Source organism: Vanellus vanellus (assembly GCF_965231255.1).
Source record: "Vanellus vanellus genome assembly, chromosome: 8".
Classification (NCBI taxonomy): Eukaryota; Metazoa; Chordata; class Aves; order Charadriiformes; family Charadriidae; genus Vanellus; species Vanellus vanellus.
Window position 1 is genome coordinate 22,583,007 of NC_138913.1, and position 23,821 is coordinate 22,606,827.

At 40.9% G+C, this 23,821-nt stretch overlaps 1 protein-coding gene across 1 annotated transcript in view; it reads left to right on the forward strand.

Annotated features, from left to right (window-relative positions):
• The first annotated feature begins 1,027 nt into the window (after positions 1-1,027).
• Positions 1,028-23,821, forward strand: part of SLC25A36 (solute carrier family 25 member 36) — a 36,175-nt gene continuing 13,381 nt past the window's right edge. Inside the window, exons 1-4 of the mRNA XM_082487018.1 lie at positions 1,028-1,159; positions 11,541-11,711; positions 16,754-16,831; positions 20,818-20,918. Of these exons, the coding sequence (XP_082343144.1) occupies positions 1,119-1,159; positions 11,541-11,711; positions 16,754-16,831; positions 20,818-20,918 (391 nt within the window). The 5' untranslated portion in view covers positions 1,028-1,118. The remainder of the gene's footprint in view (positions 1,160-11,540; positions 11,712-16,753; positions 16,832-20,817; positions 20,919-23,821) is intronic.

Sequence of the window (23,821 nt, forward strand, 5' to 3'; positions counted from 1 at the left end):
TTCACATTACATTTTTAGCTTACTTGTATCTTCTACATCAGCTCACCTTCTCAGAGGAGAGTTTTTTTTTCATTTGTTTTAAGAAACACCTGCTTCAAAATGCATGCTTGTTTTATTAATACAGAGATTAAATTTTGTTATGCTATTACAAAATAGCTCCTTATGCTTTGGAATAATTTTGTATTTATTATGTGGACATTCATAAATATTTTAGCTAGACATTTATTTGCTTTTAGGTGCTTGGGTTTTCAAAATGTTGACTCAAGCAACAATTTTATACATGACGTTAAGACTTTTCCTATGTAGCATTATGTGCTTTCCCTTACCCCTATATTTTTGAAGAAAAACAAGACAAAGTCATCCAAGCCGTGATACTCACTTCTGAAACACTCTCAAGGAGCCAGTGTTTGGGTGCCTCTTTGGGGAGATACATTGCTTCAGTAGCTGAGGGTAAGACCTATAACGCAAAAAACAAGATGAAACAACTAAGGCCCGTACGTGTCTCGCTAACACCGCTGCTTTTGGACACAGAGGGCACAGGGTTCGTTTTTCACGTCCCTCCTCCCATATTGTCAGTGGCTGCTGTACGACCTTCCCTCAGGAGAGGCGCCACCAGGCGCGGCGGGCCGCGGGCCTCGCAGAGCCACGCGTAAAGCCCGCCAGAACAGAAGGGGAAAAGGAAAGGCGGCTCCTAAGGGAGGCATTTACAACAGGACACCAGGAAAGCACCTCACGCACCGGAGGACCGAGCCCGTTAGAGCAGCGACACCACAGGAACGTCCCTCCCACCTCACAGCAGCCGTTAACAGCCTCCTGCCCCAGCTTATGAGGCGGAGCGCGGCGGTGACGCCGCACCCCTCCAGCCAATAGCGGCCTCTGTTTACCTGGGGTGGGGGCTGTTGCATATTCATGAGGACGGGTGCCGCAGCGGCCTCGAGCGTGAGGCGGAGCCCGCCCCCTCTGCTCGCCCCCCCCTCTCCTCTCCTCCCCTCCCCTCCCCTCCCCTCCCCTCCCCTCCCCGCCGGAAGCCGCGCGGCCGCGGTGCGTATTTATGCTGAGCCCTGCCGGGAGCGGCCTGGCCGCCCTCCCTCTCTTCCGCCCGGGCGCAGGCGGCGAGAATGAGCCAGAGAGACACCCTGGTCCATCTCTTCGCTGGCGGGTAGGTGAAGCCGCTGCCTGGCCCGGCTGTCGGGCGGGCCCGCCCGTCCACCCCCTCTTCTGCCGCACTAGTGGGGTGTGTGTTAGGTGCCGCCCTGCAGCGCCCCCCCGCCGCTGTCACGCTGGAAATGGTACCCGCGGGGTTTTCCCATCTCTAGTGCTGCGGGGGTCCTGCCCAGCTGCCGAGCCCGCACGCCGTGGCTTGGCCCGGTGGGGCGTGGCTGTGCGGGGCCGGGGGCTCGGCCGCAGCCTGGAGCGGCTCCCCGGCGTCGTCGTGGGGGCCCCACCGGGATGGTAGGGTAGCGAGGGGCCGCCGCCCCTTCCCTGTGCCTGAGGGGGCGCGTGGGGAGAAGAGAGGGGGTTCCCTGGGGCCGGGGGGGGGGGGGCGCGCTGAGGCGCTGCCCGCGCGCTGCTGCCCGCCCGCTGCCCTGAGGCCTTTCCGGGCCTGTCCCGGGCCGGTGGTGCGCCTTCGGGCCCAGCCGAGCTGCGAGCCAGGAGCCTGCGCGGGCCTGCGGTGCCGGCCCGACCCGGGCGGTGCGTTTTGCCGTAGGCAGTGTGCGGGTGGTACGTGGGCCCTTGGGGAAGCGGGGCTGAAGGTTTACCTCAATAATAGGCCATTCCCTCTGACTGTCCTTGCGGGAGTTTATCCCTTATCTGGCGTTTCTGTGGAGAAACACCCCGAGCCCTCTGTGCATGGGCTCCCCCATCCCGCCGGAGAAGCAGCCCAAACACACCTGTCCTTCTCAGCCGTCTAGAAATGGCTGGCGAGTAGCTCTGGTGTCGAAGGGCCACTTGAATGCATTTCAGTGCTCTAGTGTGTACCGCTTTTAAGTGCGGGGCTCACTGTGGTCATGCAGCTTTCTGGCCACAAAGACAGAAGAAATCAGAGGGAAGAATATAGCTAGAAGTAAAGATGTGGCCCTTGTAGCCTTGGTTAGGTTTGAGGTACCTCTTATACCTTTGAAGGTGTTAATCTGTCATCGTCTTTGTAATGCTTGGGATGTATGCAGTTACACAGCCTGTGGTCTCTCCAGGGATAAAGTTGGAAGAGCACTGAGCTTAAAAGAGAAAGCTGGGGATCCTGTTTGGCTTTATGATGAAAGTGTATTTGGGTAGTGAGCATGGTTGTGCAGAAGTGGGGGACGTGACAGACTGAGAACATACTTTGCATCCCAAGATAGAGCTTGAAGCTTGGATTTCCATTTGTACTTGTGGGCTCTGGGCTGGGGTGCTTGAGGTGGAAGAATGTGGTGGTTACTCTGAGCAGGTCTGGGTGAGTTGGATACACATGAGCATGTTCTCTGCTTCCAGCATGCTTTGCAGGTTTTCACTGTTACATGTCTGATTTAGTGCTTATGTGGATGACACTTCACCTCCTTGTTTTCTGGCACTCTTTTTGAGAGGGATTATGCAGCAGGAAGCCCAAGATGTGGTAGAATTCTTCAGAATTCACATCCTTGTAAACGTTTAGAAAAGCAGTAGGAGTGTTGTGTTATTGTAGCACTTTACCTTGATAGCTCTGCAAAGGTGATATTACTAAGCAGAATTGTGTGTGATGGTAGAGATGAGTTTATAAACATGAAACTTAAGACTGGGTGAAGATTCCTCGGCTCAACTAGTTCATTCCTGTCCTTCACAGAGAAGTCTGGTCCACGGTTAGCTGCTGGCCAGTTGGGTCAAGGGTATACTCTGAGGAAAAGGCTGATTGCTTTTTCCTCATGTGCCAGCCACACATTTCCTGTAACCTTAGTTGAGCAAAGCTAACAGTGTATATTTGGTCACATTTAGCAGTAGGAAAGTTATTCAGGGTCATCTTATGTCTTCTTTGTGAGCACGATGGGCTACAGATCACCTGAGTGATCTTTAGTCTTCAGTGAAACTTAAAGGAAGTGTCGTTCCTTTAGGTATCACTGGAGATTATGTGAACAGCATGATTATCTCAATGTGGTCTTTTTTTGTAATGTCTAAGTTCAGTCTTCAGTTCCTGCTTTCTGCAAAGAAACTATAACTGATGGCATTGGTGTTTTAATAATGTAGGTGGGGCCATCCTGAGATCTTTTTTCTGTTGCTGCCTGGCTTGGTTCATGACCTGTTCAACAGCAGCTGTCAAACTGCAGTATTTCTGGGCTGTTAGAAGTTTATGTTGGGAGTTAGTTTCATATTTCTAATATTTTTTCCTCTCAATCCTTTTTTCCTATCTCTGCATCCTTCCCTTTCCAACAGGTTTGATAGACTCTTTTAGGAGTGCAGGCCACTGGGGGAGTGATGGTGAGAGAATTACTTAGCAATTACTACTTTGTTTTTCTAAAGTAATTCTTACTCAAGTAGTTTAATTTTTAAGAATCCCATCTCTGTTTCATAACTGCATGTTAATTGTAAATACAACCAATATTTTGTGATAGACATACTAATTCCAAGTCTAAAAAGAAATAATTTAGTACTCATTTTGGCTTTAATGTAGTTTCTAGCACCATCATTGAATTGAAGTGGTGCTTTTCTTTTCTAGAAAAGAAAGATCATCTGAATGATTTTGCCTGACTAGTTCATGCATTAGCCAATACATCAACAAAGTACGACTTCATTTGCATACAATTCCTGCCCCAGGTACTACTTGGACCTTCTTGATTTTTTTTAAATAGGATATCCTCTGAGTTTCAATATGTGGAAAAAAAAAAAAAAAAAACAACAAAAAAACAGCAATCACATTTAGAAGTAGAAAATACATAGCATGAGAAGAGCATCACACTTCCTATAGGAAATAAGGTAGAAAAGGAATTCCTTTTTAACAAAAAAAGAGGTTACTAACTTTTAAGAATACATTCCTTAAAGAAAAGCAGTTTTAACTGATAGAATTTGTAAGTAATTTGTTCCATGCAGTAGCTTTACTGTTGCCTAAAGACACTTAAGTGTAGTTTTCTAGGCTATATTCAAAACTGCCACTTTGCACTCTGTACTGAAGAGTAATTGCAGGAGGCATACCTGAATGGATAACTAGTATACCTGGAGTTCAGTTTCATGCTGTGACACATTTGAAATCACTTACTTAGCTTGTATTTTGTCATGATACCCCTATTTGTCAGGTTCTGTTTCCACAAACCATGTAGTCACCACAGCTCCATTTGCTAACAGTATCTTGTCCTTGTGGGAGCAGGAACTAGCTGGGCACTTGTAGCATTGGATCATGATAGAAAATTGGGCTTTGGGTGAAACTTGATTATTTATATTTATTTTTTTCTTTTTCTATTTCTATTTTTTCTTTTTACTTGGTTGCATTGCTTGGAACTCTTCTGTTTTGGGAATTATGATGCAATTTTTTTGTTTTTCTTCTGTTTTTCCATCTCCTGGTCAAACAGCAGATGTTGTCACTGTGGACAGCATGTTGGTAACAAACTCACGTGCTTTTATTCCAAACCAAGAAGAAGAATCAATTGAACATTCTGCATCCTTAAATTACAAAGTCTTGTGATTGAAACATGGGCTTTACATGAACACTTAGTTCAAGTATGTAAGTTACACAGTTATATGCTTTTCTACTTACTGGACTAATTAAAACAACAACAAAAAAGTATTAGAAAGACCTTAATGCTTTGCTATATAGGGAAGATTAGTATGTTTTGAACGTACGTGCTTGCAATCAGAATTGATACATTGAATGAAAATTCAGGTGTTGGCAATGAAAATAATTTCAGGTTTTCATTATTTATTCTTCATTTCCAGAAAGCTTATGACAGTAATTCTGTATCATACAAACTTCCATCAGGGCATGGGAACTTGTGTGGGCTTTGTTTCCTCAGCAAAAGGTGGGACCGTTTGGTGTTATGAGGTGGACAGCTGCTTTTCTGAGTTCAGGGTTGGACAGTCTCAAGTTTACTTCTTAATTCTTTCTTTACTCGTGGTCTTTCTTGCAGAAAGTTGGCTCTTTTCTAATTTAATATATGAGGGAGTATAGGGAGGAGTCTGTTTGTCTTGATTATAGAACTGTCTCAAATTGATCTGTAATTTAAATCACTTTTTCTGACAGAGGTTCTTAGCAAATCCCTGCAGTGGCTGGACTGCAGTTAGGACTCAGAAAATATATTTAAGGTAAACGTTTGAATTCTTCAGCAAGATCATGTACTGTTAAAATGTATGAAGTAAAGGTGAAAGACCCTTTTTTGTTGTTGTTTTAGGAAGATATTAGTTAACAATATAGTAGGTGGTGTGATGATAGGGGCTTTTTTCTCCCTTTCAGAAAATAGCCCCTTGAGCCATAACTGAGTTGCCAAGCACTTGGACTCCCCTCTACCCTAATATACATTCCTTGCATAACCCTGGATGTCTTTCAGAAGGAGTTCTTCCTGTTGTAAGGCATAGGAGAAGGTCGGTACCTTCCTGTCCAAACTTCAGGTTATTTTTGTGTTCAGGTACTCTTCTGTGGGGAATAAGGCAGTGCTTGTTTAAAGCACTGAATAGCTTGGGGTTTGCTCCATGTGGTTACCAAATTGCATGAAAATTGTTGTCAGTACTTGAGAAACTGAAGCTGTTGTGTTTCTCCTATGTCCTTCTAGATGACTGATGTTTTTAGCTGTTTCTGCTTAATACAAATGTTGTTATAAATACTTATTTACTCTGGTTCCTAATAGAAGCTACACTGTATGTGCTGGTGTTTGTTTTGTATAATGGAACCCAGTGATGCTTGTTCCCGTTGTGGTGTTTTTCCCGTTGCACTTGTAGGTTTCTATACGTCAGCATATCAGGGAAATTTTATTTTTATGCTGTTAATTAGAAATAGCAAGTTTGATTAGTATTTTTAGTTTAAGGATGCTAGCTTAATTTATACTTTCTAAGTTTCAGCAAAGAAACATCATTGGTGAATAAGGGGGTTTAGGGTTTCTGGCTGCCAGTACTCCTCGTCATAATATTAATACTAAAGATGGAAAGGTGTATAATATACAAGTTTAGCAGTATAACAACAGGAAAAACCCACAAATTCAGGATTAATAAGATATGTTCTTGCTGTTTCTAAATGTTGTACTTGCTAAAGCCCTTAAATACCCTCAAAACAGGACTACTGTAAACTTAATACCCAAACCTGCAACTTTATCTGTTGATGTGAAAGTTACTCGTGTTAGAAGACAGCTCTATGAAATTGCTGATATATTTGGGACCTGAATTGGTAGTAAATGGTGAAGAGATTACAAGTTCTGTTTGCAAGTGGCTTGGGTTTTGTTTCTTTTGACAGTTTGGACCTCAGTTTTCTTGCTTTTTCTCTTGGCAGTCAGTATTCGCATGGAACTTTCATTTTCATATAGGAAAGAGAAGCAGCTGGTAAAATACATGAATGAATGTAGACCAAAGATAACAGGGTCAAGGGTTATCTTCGAGTCTTTGAGGATGTGGTTACAAATACTGTGAAAGGTGAATCTGAGACTAGCACTATGCAGCCTCGTCTTTTATTTGTGTAAAATACATAATTATCTGAAGGAATAAAAAAAAAAATCTTGCACTAACATTTTCAGTTCTAGGTCAGCTGACACTGGCATTGAGAATATTGATCTGCTTTGGAGTGTTTATAGACAGTCCAGTGGCTGAAGTTGAGACCCTCATCTGTGCTGGAGCTGTCTCTGCTTTTACTTGCAGGGGTGTAAGGTAACAGTAGGAGATACTCAACTACTCTGGACAAAGGCAGTGATTCCTTAGCATATACCCTCAACTTGCAACAACAAAAGAAGGTTTTCTTGCGCAGCCGTCTCTGGAAACAGAACCTGGGATGTGAATGCCAAACCGGACTAGGTTTTTGAAGCATGTGCGTATTTCTTTCCTTGCAGCGTCTCACAAATAATACAGGTTTATCTGGGGGAAATGGTTGTTAATACTGTGTCTATGTTTAAAGCAGAGTTTAAAGACCAAATAGTTTCAGGTTTGTTTCTGTTAATCCGGTGAGGTGATGGACTTCTAAATGCATGTTAGGGATCAAATTAAATATTTGAGTGGTTTTTTTGTTGTTGTTTGGGTGGGTTTTTTTGGCATGGGTGCTCTCTGGAATAAGCTGCAGTTTAGGAGAGTATTGTCATCTTCCTAGATTCTTGTGTCCAGGAGATGTCAACTAGAGACAATTGTTCTTAGTTTTACTGTTGTTTTAAGTTTGTCACAATCCTGCAGGTTAGATAACTGTATGTCTCTGTATCTGTTTCATTGTCTCTTGTGCCTTCTTGTAGACTTTAAGCTGCGGATTTAATTCTCTAACTTGACTGTGTGAATAGCAGTGGGATTTTAGTCTTCCTTTTTCACCTGTGTATTTATTTTTGTGGATTTACTTTGCTCTTCCCTTCAAATTTCTTAGGACCTACAGGTGGATTTGCATGCCCTTGTATGATCAGGTGTTTCTGATGAAAGTCAGTTTTACAAATTTTTCTTCTACTCACTAGGCAAAGCTGAAAAAGGCTTGTAGTAAACATTGATTAGGGGCAAATGTCAAATTTGGGATAGGTAAGATGAGCAAGTGGTTTTCTGAAGAGCATTCATTAGAAACTGCTGTAAACAGTCAGATGCAGGAGTGTCTCAGGTTTTGCCCTTCTCTTCCAGCTTATACTCTGTCAGTGGGGGTGTATTTGCTTGCCCACTAAATCTCCTGGGTGAAATTCATCTAATCCTGGAGGAAGTGTTACACAGCAGTAAGCGTTCTCACGAGTCACAGTTGTTGGGTCCTAGTACATGATTGGAGATGCTGAAGTGCAGAGGGGTTTTAAGTGGTAGAAATTTCTTGTTGTTCACAACACCCCACCTGTGTTATTGAGAAGAAATCTAATAATTTCCTTACTCTTAAAAATAAAATATTTTTCCAAACTGTACTACTCCCTAATTTGTGTTAAGCCACAAACTGAAAAAACTCCCCTGGCCTTGATTTGAGCTGGTGAGGAGGGTAGCAGGAATGGTGGTGGCAGTCTGCTGGCAATTTATGGAACACTAGTAGTGTTTTAAATAAACAAGGCCAGAAAAATATTTCTAAGTAAAATACACTGTCATTGATGATGGTGACAGAACAGCTGGTGTGAGTCTTAGAATTTGCTTATTTGTACAGGGTGCATAGTTATTGAATTCTCTCCTTTGTTTACCTACAAGCTATGTTTACTGACAGTTTCTCATAAACAGATTTTTGTCAAGCCTTGCACTGTTTATCTTAAAGTTCATGTGAACTAGATAAATCAGTGTAGTTCCTGGATTATGCTTTCATTTAGTGGTTTGGTTCAAACTCAGTGGATCATGTGACTACTGAGCAAGGTCTGATTCCTCAACATTTGGGGACTTTTTCTTTTAATCTTTCAGTTCCAGATGCTTTCTCTATTATATGGGGCTTTTTGAGGGCTGGGACAGTGAGGTCTTACATAAAATGGAGTAACACAAGTAGAAATTGGGGATTTTGCAAAGACTTGTTTGTGAGCAATACCAAACCACATACACTATAAAACTTCTGCTTTCTTCATTTGGAAGTAGCAATTTGAGATCTTGAGGATAGAGGGAAAACTGTCGATAGTGGAAAATATTCAAAACATACTGAGGTTCAGTTGAGACATCTTAAACTGCCTTAAAAAAAAAAAACACAACCAAACCAATCCAAACAAACCACCCAACAACACAACAGGAGGAAACTGCCAAGAGTGCTGATAATTTAAAATAACTTGAATGGCAGAATGTGGTGCAGGTAAAGGGTGCGCAGTTCTTAAAGGGAGGCAGTTGGTCTGCTGCATCCTTATGATGGATGTAAAAAATAGTGCTGGCTTCTGTTACATCAGATGGTTATCACTGAACAACTCTTGCTGCAGCTGGACATAAAAAGAACAAGCATTGAGTAGCTGTAGGTCTGTCCTCTTCCCTAGTAATCCATTGCTGAATGAAGGCATCCACAGTGAATGCCTGACAGAAGTGCTGTGGCAGTCAGGCATCCCCTGTGATTTGGGTGTGGTGCAGGAGAGCATGCAGGGCACAAGCTCCAACTCAGTGTTAATATTCAACCTTGGAAAAATTTTCCAGTGCAACATAGATATGGAGCCAGTAGTGTTAAAGGCTCCAAATTCCAAGCCCTGTTGAAGAATGCAGGCCAAGCTTTTTCCTCCTCCTTTTTTCCCCTTCCATAGTATTTATCTCATTAATATAAACCATACCACGTGCTTTCTCTTGCTATTAGTGTTGCTCGAAAACAAGTCCTCATGTAACCTATCCAAAATCAATACAGAAAGATCTAAAAGGGAGTAGGCTGGAGGGGATCAGAAACAGGGGGGTTGCAAGAAAGGAAATAAACTCTAAACCAAACTTCCTACATTGCCTGCACAGGCATGTTACTGTACAGCAGTGTCTGCTGGTGCAGTGCAGGAAATGCAGTAACTTGCTGTCTGTCTTGAAGATAGATGCTCAAGCTCTAAAGCTCTGTGTTAAGTTGTTTTCAGGGCTGGTCTACCTATGGTTCTCATATGGTATTCATGTCATGAACCTTTACATGTTACAGGCTTCTACTGCTTCCAACACTGGCTAAAATAAGTATTAGCACATCTAGTGTCTTTTCCTGCAACTCTTATTTTAAAAAGTATTTGTAGCTTACCATTAGAAGAGTAAGCAAGTGAATTGCTTATTCAGAGATGTTTTAAACATGCTATTCTAAAAGCTGTATCAGTCTGTTACTGCATGTGTACAGCACACAGTAGAAGACTGTCTTCCATCTTCCTGTGAGAACACTTTTTTTCCTAGTCTAAGAAACTTGATTTCTTTCCTCAATTAAAACTTGGAAGAGAGTAGACTTCAGCCTAATGCTGGATTTAGGGGTGGGACGAGATGCCTTTGGGCTTAGTAATAGGATACCTCTAGGTCAATAGGTTTAAATGGAGCATTAAGTGAACATCATCAAACATTATCTTACTTTGCAGCTGTTTGGTATTGTCAGTTCAATACATACAAACAGATTAGTTTTTTAGGATGCAGTGCTGTGCTAACAACTACCATTAGTTCTGGTACTCTCAGCAGTAGAAGAGAGTCAACTGACTAAAAGCTACCTTTCTGTGAAAGTTGAGTCTTAGCTATTACTCCTAATTTGTAATGAACTCTCCTTTGCATTTTGGAAGATATTATTTAAAAAATACTATTGAACAAGTCTTACAGCTTTTTGAAGTTGTTGGGGATGCTTGACCCTCTTGTGTTACAACAAAATAGCTGATAAGTATCTTGTCAGAATTAAACATCAGCTCTAGTTATTACATCAGAGAAGTAAATGCTGGGCCCTTTGAATTTTGTATGAATTGTACTTGTGCATTACTGGATTTCAGACTGAGTTGTTAGTAGCATTTATTAATACCCTAATTTAAATCTGGGTTTGGCATTGGGGGTTTTGTGTGTGTTTTTTTTTTTTTTTTTAAAGAGTGCATATAGTGTCCTATTATAGTTTTAAGATATTTGGCAAAGTTAAGAATACTGATCTCAGAAAAGGTTCAAGGGAGCACTTTTTTGTAACGGTAATGTCAAGGAAATTGGGGTTGTTCTCAGAATTTATGGATTTAATATTTTTCCCTGAGACGCTCTATGTGATCATAGTTAAACAGATAGGAGTGTAGATATTAGTAAGTTAGTTATGAACAAGCACCAGAAGAATCCTCTGAGCAGAGCTGCTAAAAGGCAGTATGTTCTTGGCTCTGTTCTGCTCTAGCAGTATGGGAGTAGCTCCACTGTCAGCACAAGTCATGCTTGGCTTGCCTTGGCTTGGCTCACAGAAATGAGCAGCAGACAAGCAAAATCTGTGTCTTCACCTGGTTAGCCACTTAAAGCTCTTTTGGCTTCCCAGGTTCTACTCTACAATATTCTGTACTCAGAATCTAGTAATGGGTAGACTCAGGAAACACTCAGAATTGTTGCTTTCATGGTATGATTCCCAAAGTACAAATGGAGTTTTGACGATGTCTTCATAATTATTTTAATTTTGTTATATTGCCACACCACAGTTTTTACATGTAGCTCTGTGTGCATAGTGCATAAATCTTTTCTACTCTTAAGGAGTTTTGGCACCTTGTTTGTGGTCAGGAGCTCACTAAACACTCAAAAAGAGTTAAAATTTACCATAAGAAGTTAAACATTTCACATACTGAGCTACTTTCCAGAACTGATTTGAACAGCATGTACTGAAGACTGTGCACCTTAACTACTTTGGGAAATTTTATTTTTGTCTGTTTAAATTTTCACTCCATGTTGTGGGGTTAACAAACTGACTTAATTTTGCTTGCCTTCAAGGGCAAATAATGGCAGCATTGTCATGCATGTTCCGGTTGTTTCTTCACCTTTTGCAATTTGTCTTGAGTATAATGTTAATGTATCCTTCCCTTTCTTTGCAGTTAAGAATGTGATGATCCTATTTCTTTTTGCAGATGTGGAGGTACTGTTGGTGCAATTCTGACATGTCCACTGGAAGTTGTAAAAACACGATTGCAGTCCTCCTCTGTGACTCTCTACATCTCTGAAGTCCATCTCAACACTGTGAATGGTCCTAGTGTCAATCGAGTAACTAGAGTTTCTCCTGGACCTCTCCATTGTTTGAAGTGAGTGTACATGTTACTAGGTTTTTGGCTCATTTTGGGGAGGGAGGAGGAGAGAGGTGTGTTGGACAAATCTGTATGAAATATTCAGATTCTTGTCTGCTGTGATGCCACCATAAGATGACTTTCCATGGTTTGCCTTTTAACTGTAATTAAGATTCACATTCCACTTTTTCAAATGTTCTTCACGCTTGATTTTACCTTCAATTAGCCAGAACGTATGTACCCTGTACAATTCACAGGTCCAAACTATGTCCCCAAAACTTGCTGGGAGCACTGTAACACGTAAGTGCCAGACTGTATTTTCATCCTGAAAAAGTGTTAGTATAAGACCCTTTAAACTGTTTTGTGGCCAAATCAGATGTTGCTGAATATGAAGGCAAGAAGTCCTATGAAAATTAACTTGGCTTCTTAGTCTCTCTAAACTTTCACCACCCCGTGCCCTTCCTTGCCTTTTAGTATCTTCTGGTGGATGTGTGACTACTAACACTTTTTTAGAGCTAGTAAGAGAGAGGTAATGCCAGATTTTGCCATGATCTGTGATGTTTTGTTTGCATAGCGCCTCACTGAACGGAGATTGCCTTTCCTCTCCTTGCCACCAGTACTTGTGATGTTCAATAGCAGGAAAGTTGTATGGCCACAGTTAAACTGACCACAGGCAGGGTTCACTTCACTGTGGGGGACTCAAGCTAGCCAGTTAAGGGGAGGTACCTTCAGTATTTGGGTATGAGAGGGGAGTTTTCCTCCAGAAAGGACTTCTTGCATTAGAAAGAATTTGATAAGACTCAGACTTGCTATCTTCTATCCCCAATTAATCAGTCCGTAGTAGTTTGTAGAGAGCTCCTTCTGGCTGCTGCAGTGCAGGATTTAGGCTTAATCTGGTTAGAGGATAGGATTTGCTTAAATGGAGGTTGTACCCAAGTAGGTCTTTGAATGGAATATAGTTCTTACTGTGGAAGTTTTGATTCTGAGCCTTTTTACGTATAAGAGTCTGATGGGTGTACGTGTTGGGAACAGGTATGTGGGAAGGAAGGAGGGCTTCATCCAAAACACTTGCCTTACTGGCTTCTCTTGATGGAAGTTGAGCCCTTCAGCTTCTTCCCTGAATGAACAGCTGTTTGTTTCATATGCCCCTGTGCTGGAAGCCCGCTATGCTTTTAAACCCATCCCTATAACCTAAAATAACTTGGTCTTCCCAGGAAGCAGATTCAGACTGAGGTAGAGGTAGTCCATGATGAACTTCATTGGTAGGCCTTCTATGTTTTATTGGTTTTTTCTTTTTTTTTTTCCCCATGTGCTGCTTAGACATGTTGTTTGATTTATCTGTGGTACAAGAATGTGTATCTTCTGCTGCTTTTATTCATTGCTTAGATGTGTTTTCTTCAAGGTCAGTATCAAACAACTGAGATGCCAAGTAACTTTTGTGGGTTTCAAGTTCTTTAAATACAATAAATACAAAAAAAAAAATTCCAAATGACATGGCAATGGACTGTGACAACAAAAATACTTAGATGCAGGACGTAATTCTTAGTGTCTGTTGGTTAAGGGACTAGGACTGTTTAGTGGGTAAATCAAACTGGATCCCTCTGTCACTCTCATGACTTTACTGCTGCCTGGTATTTTCTGACTTGTCGATGTCAGGGTTTGGTTGTCTCTTCTCTTACCAAACTCAGTGTAGTGCTCCAAGGCTTACAATACTCATTCTAAAAGCAGGCTGGATAAGGCAAATGTCAGAATTTCAGTTAACTGACTGCTGTGGAATCACTCCTGCATCTTAAGCATCAGCACAGGTGACTTCAAAGGCATCTGTGTCAGGAAACAAACTCAGAAGAACTGTACAGGTGACTGCATTCTCTGGCAATGAAAGTGAATTCCCTTATTCTTAAAATATCTGTGGCATATATCATGTTGCAGATGCCTCTTGTAACTAACCTTGCTGAGTTTAAACCTGAGGCCTTGATAATGGAAATCTGACCAGCCTCCCAGTGCAAGCTACCCCATGTGACAGACGCAGGTCAGCTGAGTCCATACCGAGCATTTGTGCTGCTCTTCCAACCATGGATTTGCCATTTACTGCTTTCAATAAACAGTGCAGCCTCTGTGATCTGCTTTTTACTGCAGAAAGTTTGTGTCTTATTTTCAGTGTAGGCTCTGGAACTCCTCCAGCTGGTGTCTGTGAATGTAGAAGAGCATCAGTAACTACCACTCTCATAAATCCTGCTGCAACTTCTCTTTAACTCTTTGTTGCTCTGTCAAGTCTTGGGACACTGTAGACTTGGAAGAAACAAATAGAATTGGTGCATTTCACTCTTAAGTTTTTCTTAAGACACTGAGGTTCCTGCTGCTTTGTATATGTGCATATATACATATGTGTAACACATAATGTTAGTGGTAGTGATTTTTAAGTAGTGTTTTAAGTGGACACAGATCATGTAAATTGGGTTCAGCTTTGCTGTAAGCTGATGCTGTGCTGATGTTGGGCTCTGGCATATGGTAAGAGTTTTGGAATAATTACTTCTGTAAGTGTTAGAAGTGCTTTCAGGATGACAGAGGTGTGTAACTTGTATTTCCAAAGTGCATTTGAGTATGTTTTCAATACTCCGATTATTGCTGTGAAGCAATTCTACTCACATAGCGAAATCATAGAATGGTTTAGGTTGGAAGGGACCTTGAAGATCACCTAGTTCCAACCCCCCTGCCATGGGCAGGGACATCTCCCACTAGACCAGGTTGCTCAAAGCCCCATCCAGCCTGGCCTTGAACACCTCCAGGGATGGGGCATCCACAGCTTCACTAGGCAACCCGTTCCAGTGTCTCACTGCCCTCAGAGTAAAGAACTTCCCAGTATCTAATCTAAATCTACCCTCTTTCAGTTTAAAACCATTACCCCTTGTCCTATCACTGCACTCCCTGATAAAGAGTCCCTTTCCATCTTTCCTGTAGCCCCCCTTTAAGTACTGAAAGGCCGCAATAAGGTCTCCCCAGAGCCTTTTCTCCAGGTTGAACAACCCCAACTCTTTTAGTCTGTATTCATAGGAGGGGTGCTCCAGCCCTCTGATCACCCTCATGGCCCTCCTCTTGACCTGCTCCAACAGGTCCATGCCATATCTAATTGATATGGACACAAAGCTAAGATGTTGCTGGACACATCATATGTCAGCATTCCTAAACAGTGATGGTAACCATGCAGAACTACCATTTTATTTTTGCTTACTGAAAACAAATGTGAACTTTCAGTTTGATTTAGGAGCAGAACTGTGGTGAATCAGCTGCTGAAAATCAGAATAGGTTTGGAATCTCCTTTGGTGCTATAGATGGTTTTCACCTGTTTGTTCTGATAGTAAATTCCAAACAAAATAGCCATTTATACAAGGGTAGCTTGCTTTATTGAGTAATTGACTTGTCATTAACCTGCATGTTTCTTTGAAGAAGAAATATACAGGAGAACTATTTGTGTGCATTGGCCAGTGTTTCTAAATCAATAAGCACAGAGTTCTGTTTTGCAACATCTAGTGAAGTAGTTAAGAATTAACTTTAAGTCTGGTTCTAAAGGAATGGCTAGAGCAATTTGCAGTGATGGGGTGCAGATAGTCCTTGTTTCTCCTCCCATGTCCTACCATACTTTTTAAAATACCATGTCTGATTAGGATCTAGATTGCTAGACAGATTTATTTCACTAAACCTGAATATTAATGGATATTTTCTTACTAAGCCAGTGTACCTTGCTGCATAATGGTTTTCAGCTCTTTCTAAAAACCACAGTTACATGGGATAGGTATTAAAAAAAAAAAACTTAAGTACTAGTAATGCTTCATTTGAGTTCTCCATTCACTGTTTGTATTCCTGTGTTTCTCTGTAAATCCCACAAAGATGGAAGGTAAAACCCCCTGCCACCCAAGCCTCCTTTCCAGAGCTGTGTTTATAGTGGATGTGGTCTGATGTGATGTTGCGGCTGTGCTGTGGCTGTGACTCTCTGCATGGGTTACATTCTTTTTCAGTTAAGCCCAAGTTTCATTTTCAGTTAAGCTCAAACTTAAGTGTGTTACTTTGCACGAGGAGGTAAGGATTGTCTTTTCTGGAATAAGTAGAAGAGGAAAAATGGCTGGCTCCACAGCGCAGCAGCAATGCTTGGGTAGGAACACACAGGCAGCGGTTCAGAACTGATAGAAGGGAATCGTTGCTAGCCTCAAGGAGGTGCCACTTCTCACGTTAGAGGTTTCCATTTCCTTTTACTCTAGTCAGAATACTCACTGTATCTTACAAAATGAATAAAGCTAAGGATGGGTTTCTAGTTGAATGCTTAGTGGATTTAAATCCTGTATGGAGATGGGGAAGGCAGGACTGAAAGGCTGTTTTCCGTATAAATTCTGACATGTAGCTTAGCATACTGTTAAGAGTCGTGTAGAATCAAACCAGAGTAGCACGTGCCAAACCATGTTGAGGGTTCTGTGTTTTTGAGAAGATTAGATAATAGATTGTAAAAGATGTGCCTGGCTGGGCGTGATAAGCAGTAGAGCTAACATCTTCCTGAGCTGCTTTCGGAAGGCATGGGACTTGCTGTAATTGAACCTTTGTAAGTCTCTCTTCTCTTGTGCCTTTCACTCCCTGTCCCTCCCGCCCAAAAATCATGGTGAGCTAAAGGATGATGAACAGAATCAAATATTTTTGTCTCTTGAACAATCTAGAACCTACAGGAATGTGTATACTTCATGCTTAGTATTTTCTCCCTGATAAAAGGACCCTTTCTTTAATTTCCTAATAACAGATAACTGTGTATCTGTGTGTTCCTATCTTTGAGGTAAGTCTGTGTTGATATCATAAGGCTCTACTTCTGCATTTTAGCTCCTAGATTTGTGACATGTCAAGCAGTAACGGAATTTTGTTTTATGCTGATTCTAGAAAATGACTTTTGTGGACAGCACTGCATTGTCAGATATTATGGAAGTTTTACATAATATAAAGGCTAAAATGATGTAGTCATGGTGGTCAGTGTGTTCCTTAGTTTTGATGTGAATGTTACAGTACTGTCATTTTTTGTTTTCTAGGATGATATTGCAAAAGGAAGGTCCTCGCTCTCTGTTTAGAGGGCTGGGTCCTAATCTAGTAGGTGTTGCTCCTTCCAGGTAAGTGAAATAATTTTGATGAAATTTTGGTTGGTGTACGTTATTCACAGGACTTAAGATTTAAAGCGAGTTTTTGTATCTGCAGTTGTAAATACTTAATAGCAAATAACCCTTGGTTCCTGGGGTAGTTTCATTGTCTGAGAAATTGAGCCACTCGTGTCCCCAGCAGCTCCAGTCCTACATCCCTGCACTAACTGTCTCAGCATTTACTATTGTATACTATCCCTTATGCAGAATTTAGTCTGGTTAAGAAGGAAAATGCTTGAGGAGTTGCACATGTAAACAAGAAGTTTCTACCTTTGAAAATACAAAGGTAGATTTAGCTTTCAGTTAATCCATCATCTTTGGCAAGCAATTGTATGACTGTAGCCTTAAAACAGTCTGTCTTCCCAAATTCTAGTGAAGCACAGACTACTGTCTCCCTGCAGTAGGAAGCCTGTTCTGAAACTTCAAAAAGGGCAAGACTGGGTAGGATGACGCACTTAGAGCTAGCAAATCTAGCAGTGGCTGGAATCCAAAGGGTACTGGGGCAGTGTCAGAGTGCAGTGGATGAGGATGTAAATCTGGTCTAATTGGCAGTGGTATTGCTGCTGCCAGTTGCTCTGCATTGACACCAATGCTCTAGCTACTTGGCTGGTGCAGGCAGTCAAAGTGAGGTGCAGGTTGAATTGATCCTCACATACAAGTGTTAGCCTAAGTTCAGTCCAAAAATTGGAGAATACCTAAGGAAGAGTATGGAAACAAAGGTGTGTAAAACTAATATAACTACTTAATCCTCGAAGAGGCTATAATCATCTCTTGGCCCATTTTTATTCCCTTCTCTTCTGTTTTAAGAGAAGCTCTTTATGCAGAGGGAATATATTCCCCAAGGTTTTATTCTTCCTTTGACTTAGTGCTGTGCTTTTGGGGTTTTGCGGGTTTGTGTGTTTTTTTTTCAGGTCTGAGCAGAAGACACTATTCCTGTTACCTGCAGGAGACAGGGCTCTCGCCTATTTGGGGAGTATTAACTTTTCTGGTTTAAGGTCTTTGGATGCTTCTGGAAAATTTTATTAAACTGGACTTTCCGTTAAGCATTGATCTGACATATAAGGTGTTGCTATGCATATTGTCTGCATGAATAAGAAAAACATGATTCGGGAATTGGAGTACTTTCATTTTAGCAGAACTTTTAAGGAATTAGGAATACTTAAGGTTTTCTGATCACTAACTTAGCATTGCTTTTTGGAGAAGCTGAAGTAATTCCAGTAGCTCTCTTTGTTCTTGATACATAGAATCATAGAATGGTTTAGGTTGGAAAGGACCCTGAAGATCATGTAGTTCCAACCCCCCTGCCATAGGCAGGGACACCTCCCACTAGACCAGGTTGCCCAAGGCCACATCCAGCCTGGCCTTGAACACCTCCAGGGATGGGGCCTCAACAACCTCTCTGGGCAACCTGGTCCAGTGCCTGACCACCCTCTAAGTGAAAAACTTCTTCCTAATGTTCAATGTGAACCTGCCCTCTTCTAGTTTAAAGCCATTCCCCCTCATCCTATTGCTACATGCCCTAGTAAAAAGTCCTTCCCCAGCTCTCCTGTAGGCCCCCTTTAGGTACTGGAAGGCCGCAATGAGATCTCCCTGGAGCCTTCTCTTCTCCAGGCTGAACAGCTCCAATTCTCTCAGCCTGTCCTCATAGGGAGCCCTCAGGTCATCCTCGTAGCTCTCCTCTGGACATGCTCCAGCAGGTCCATGTCCTTCTTATGTTGGGGGCTCCAGAGCTGGATGCAGTACTCCAGGTGGGGTCTCACGAGAGTGGAGTAGAGGGGCAGAATCACCTCCTTTGACCTGCTGGCCACACTTTTGATGCAGCCCAGGATATGGTTGGCCTTCTGGGCTGCGATCGCACACTGCTGGCTCATGTTGAGTTTCTTGTCAATCAGCACCCACAGGTCCTTCTCAGGGCTGCCCTCGAGCTGTTCCCCGCCGAGCCTGTCTTTGTGCTTGGGATTGCCCCAACCCAGATATAAGACCTTGCACTTGGCCTTACTCAACTGCATGAGGTTGGCTTGGGCCCACCTCTCCAGCCTGTCCAGGTCCCTCTGGATGGCATCCCTCTCCTCCAGTGTGTCTACCTTGCCAAAGAGCTTGGTGTCATTGGCAAACTTGCTGAGGGTGCACTCGACCCCGCTGTCCATGTTGCCGACAAAGATGTTGAACAGTACAGGCCCCAGTACTGACCCTTAAGGAATGCCAATTGTCACTGCTCTCCACTTGGACATCGAGCCGTTGACCGCAACTCTTTGAGTGCGACTGTCCAGCCAGTTCTGTATCCACTGAGTGGTCCGTTTGTTGAATCCATGTGTCTTCAATTTAGAGACCAGGATATCGTGTGGGACAGTGTCAAACTCTTTGCACAAGTCCAAGTAGATGACATCAGTTGGTCTTCCCTTGTCCACTGCCACTGTAATCCCTTTGTAGAAGGCCACCAAATTTGTCAGGCATGACTTGCCCTTGGTGAAGCCATGCTGGCTGTCACCAATCACGTCCTTGTTTTCTATGTGCCTCAGCAGAGTTTCCAGGAGGATCTGCTCATACGGGATACTTTTTAAACTGAAGAGCCTGGACTTTCATTTGATAGCCCAGTCTGGATCTGAATGTTAAACATTGATTTTTATTTTTTAACAGCAATTTTTATACAGTAATTAATTCTATTTTATAAGGGACTATCTTCAATGAAAAATATCCTCAATCGCAAAAAAACTATACTTTTCAGTAAATTTTATGTTGTATCTCCTAATTCCCTTCCCTTCTTCCCCTAGGTGAAATACATAGCTTGCTTCCTCCCCACCCCATGTTCATACTAAAAATGCCAACTTGGTATAATGTGTGAAGTCTTACAAATAAGCACATCCTCATTTGCCTCCAGCTGACTCGCTTTTCATCCAGTACTTCATTTCAATTAAGCATTAGCTAAGTGGATTTAACAGCAGCTCTTTGTTTAAATAAGCTGTAGAGAAGCATGTTTCATAATACATCAGTATACTTAACTGAGTTCAGATTCCATTTAGAAATTACACCTATGAAGCAAGCACTTTATCTTTTTTTATAATAAAGAAAAACATGTTTGCACAGCTAACGAGGTTAATGTTCTGTACATGAAAACTTGCCTGTTCATTTTTCTTCTTGCAGGGGGTTATCTGTAAGTTTAAGTTAGAACCTTAAATGTGAGTTTAGATATGCTTAAAATAAAGGGTTTTAGCTTTAATGGATGAAAACATGCCTTTTTCCTAATATTTTACATTGACATGCTGACTTATGTCTACCTTTTGTCTTGGTATCAGCTCACAGACTTGAATGTAGTACAAGTTTACAAATATTTTTTTTTGTAGCATATTCAGAGGAAAAAAGCTATGTCTCTTTAAATACAAAACTAAAGGAACAGCTGTTCTAGCATTTAAAATGTAAATATTTATAACTACAAGTTACAAAGTATAATTAGAAGTTATCAATATTTACATTTTGAAGTGCTAGAACAATTTTATAAATATTAAGTGTGCTGTTTGTTTGTTGTTTTTTTTTTTTTTAAAAGCTACATACTTGCTAGTTCTTTTGAGGTTATAATCCTATTGAATTGGTTTATGCCCATTAGTACAAATTTGATCCATTACTAAAGACACACAGAATTCTGTAATTCTACTTAGTTCATCAGTGTTTGGTTTTTCCTGGCTAAACTTCCTAGTGTCGCAAAAATCACTGCCTTATTTCCATTGATCTATCTGTCCCCTCTCTAATTGTTAATTGGAACTGTTGTGGAAGGCAAAGTTATAAAGTATGGTCTTCCTACTCCTAGAATATTCCCACTACTTTGCAACCATTATTCCTTGAGTAGTTTTCTACTTGGGGAAACAAGGCTTGAACCAAGGTCATCTTGAGTGGGTAAAGCTAGTGGCACTGCTTGTAAGGGTATTGACAACCAAAACATAACTTGGTTTTTGTTCTAATTTTAGAGCGATATATTTTGCTGCTTATTCAAACTGCAAGGAAAAGTTGAACAATATTTTCAATCCAGATTCTACCCAGGTACACATGATCTCAGCTGGTGTGGCAGGTAAGGAACTGTAACTTTTTAGCTTCTTTCTAGAGTCCTGTCTACAAATGAGAGGTGGCGATTAAATGTGGAAAAACCAAAAAGTTCAGTGATTGAATTAACTCTGTTATGGTTACCTTCTTTGGCCTCTTATGAGACAAGCTATCTGGAGAATGTGTATGAAAGGTTGCACTTAGTGTTAATGAAGATCTTAAACTCTGTGTGCGTGAATAGTCTTTTCTAGGAAAACTTGCACGCTTGCTCAATTGTAAACTCGTGAAATGTAAAATGAAAACTTTCAAAACAGTAACTTTTTGCTCTGCAAGCTATAAACATTATTTGCGCTGAACTCTGGCTTAATGCTTCTTAATCTGTTTTTATCATAACTTTTTCTGTTACAGCTTTTTTCCCTCTTTCTGAAATACACCTACAGATATTTGTATAAATGATATGTAACCCCCCCCCCTCCTTTGCTCAAATAGCAGTCTCTGCGAAGTTTGATTTACCACTAAAGTGACATAGAAGAGCAGACTTCTGTAGTTTTCATATATTTTCATTTCAAGAAATGAATTCCTACTTTATATCTGCAGTGTAACTTTGGTGTATTTTAGTAACTACCAATATTTGTTGCTTGATTTTTAAGTTCCGTGCTTTGGGATTATTAACAAGGGGAGCTAAAGGCAACTGAGCTGAGTTATGGTCATGGACTTGTGCTGGGGAAATCAAAACTTGGGCTGGCAATGTTTTGCCTAGTGTTGCCTGTGTCTTTCCTACACAAACAAAATTTCAGAAGTGTTTTTTTTCCTGTATAGGCCATAGACACTTCACAAACGAACTCTGACAATTTTATGGTAGCCTGTTGAAGTTTCTAATTCCTGTCAGATTTTACAATTGGTGTTTATAGTGCGGGTACTAGCAATCGAATGGACTGCTGAAAGTGATGTCAGAGTAATGAATAGGATTAGTTTTCTATTTAATACTTGCTAATAATCTGATACAAAGAAATTGATGTTTAGCATAGAAAACTTAAGTGACATTAGTTTTGTACTTTAACACACTAATGCTCTTCTCTAGCACCTGAGAAATATGATGGCAGTTTTTAATCTTCTGACTTGGATGTATAAGGAGAGCTATTTTGTCTTAAATAGGCGAAATAAGGTGCTCAGATGATGTGGTATTTTTTTTATCACTTGGAAACGTGTGTTTTGTTTGTAGGTGAACAGCATGGAGGATGAGATGGAAGGGGATTTCATGAAAAGTTTCTTGAGCAATTAACTGATTAGGATAAACCCTAATTATGTAATTAATTTTTCTTGTCTTCAACTCTGTGTCAAGGGGATAAAACATGTCTTTAAATTGGGGGGGAAGTATGGGCAATAGGAAATAAGTCTATCCTCAATTGAAGACAACTTGTATAACTAATGCAATGCTGCAAACAAAGGTTCCAAGTGTTTCTTATCTTTGGAAGTTATTGCCCTCATTCCATAATGAAAAGAACATTTATGGAGATGTGCTGTAGTGACTTTGCCCAAGTGCTTGCAGACACAGACTGTAGTTTGTCAAGGAGTTCTGTATCTGCTTATTGACTTGCTTCCCTTCCAGAAGGTTGGTACTTTGCATTGTACTTATGACTGTAGAAGTCTGGGGTAAATGTATTTGAGCCTTAAGTGCTGTTTGTTTATGTTTGTATATCAGCTTTAAAATTGAACACTTCTGTGGCTGTTATCTTTCTCTCACTTACCTAGTTCTGCAGTTGTATTCCTAAACCAGATAGCCGAGGAAACTGAATGCCCAGTGCAGGTTCACACTACAGGTCACAATTATTTCTCTTGAAATGGACTGGCACTGTATAAGACCTTCTCTGGAAGAGCTTTACAAGAAGGTTTTTGACAAACAATTTCTTCATAGTCATTACTGGTGGTATTCTGATTTATATGTAAAGGACTGTAGCTAAAATTAACAGTGCTTTCTTGGGAACGTGCTAACCATGTTTTTGTAATTCTAATATATTTCAGAAAATGCTCTTAAACCAGCTATTAACAGTTTTACCTGCAAGGTTTGTATTGCTATATGATGCAAATCAACTTAAGGAAATGGCAGAATAACAGGGACAAGATCAAATGTGAGCTCTTAATTGGTTAACTTCAACAGGTTAACATAGAAGATCACCATAATATTTGCTTTGGAATTTAAGATTTCAAAATTGGCAAGGTGAATAAACAGTTCTAATAATTAGCAAAAAATAATCAGTATTGGTTTTTTTCTTTTGCAGCTGCCAATGGTTTCAGTAAGGAATTGAGTAACTCAGTCTTAAATGAGGGATTTTTTTATTTTGGATTGAACCTTTCTGTAACATAAAGGCTTTTAATACCTAATGAGCATGAGGTGTTTTTTGCACTTAAAAAGCTTTTTCTGTAGGTTGCAAAACACAATATTGATACAAAAATACAATTAAATCTAACATTTTTGTATGAAAGTATTGTAAGTAGTAAACTTTAGTCAACTTTAAATACTGTTGACTTGTGTCATATGTTAGTATGTCAGGCTAGACTGATGACACTGTTAAATAAGGATTATTTTATGCACATGGGATTTGGGGGAGCAAGAATGAGGTATGGTGCTTTAAGCATTTTTGTTTGGTTTTAGGCCTGATTCTTCCTTCTCAAGATAAAACATGTATTTTTTGGATTTATTAAGATTCTTTTATTAAGTTTGTTTTATCCAAAGGAGGATGAATTATGCTACGTATCAGTAACTGATGCCTTATGCAATTAGAAATTAATGTCTTTTTTTTTTCTGTGTGCTAGCTTCCTGCATATAATTCACGTCGCCTTCATATGTAAAATATCTGTGTATCAACATGAAGAAATACTTGGCAATCTTTTTTGCTTACCACTCAGCATATCACATGATTCTTTTTTGCG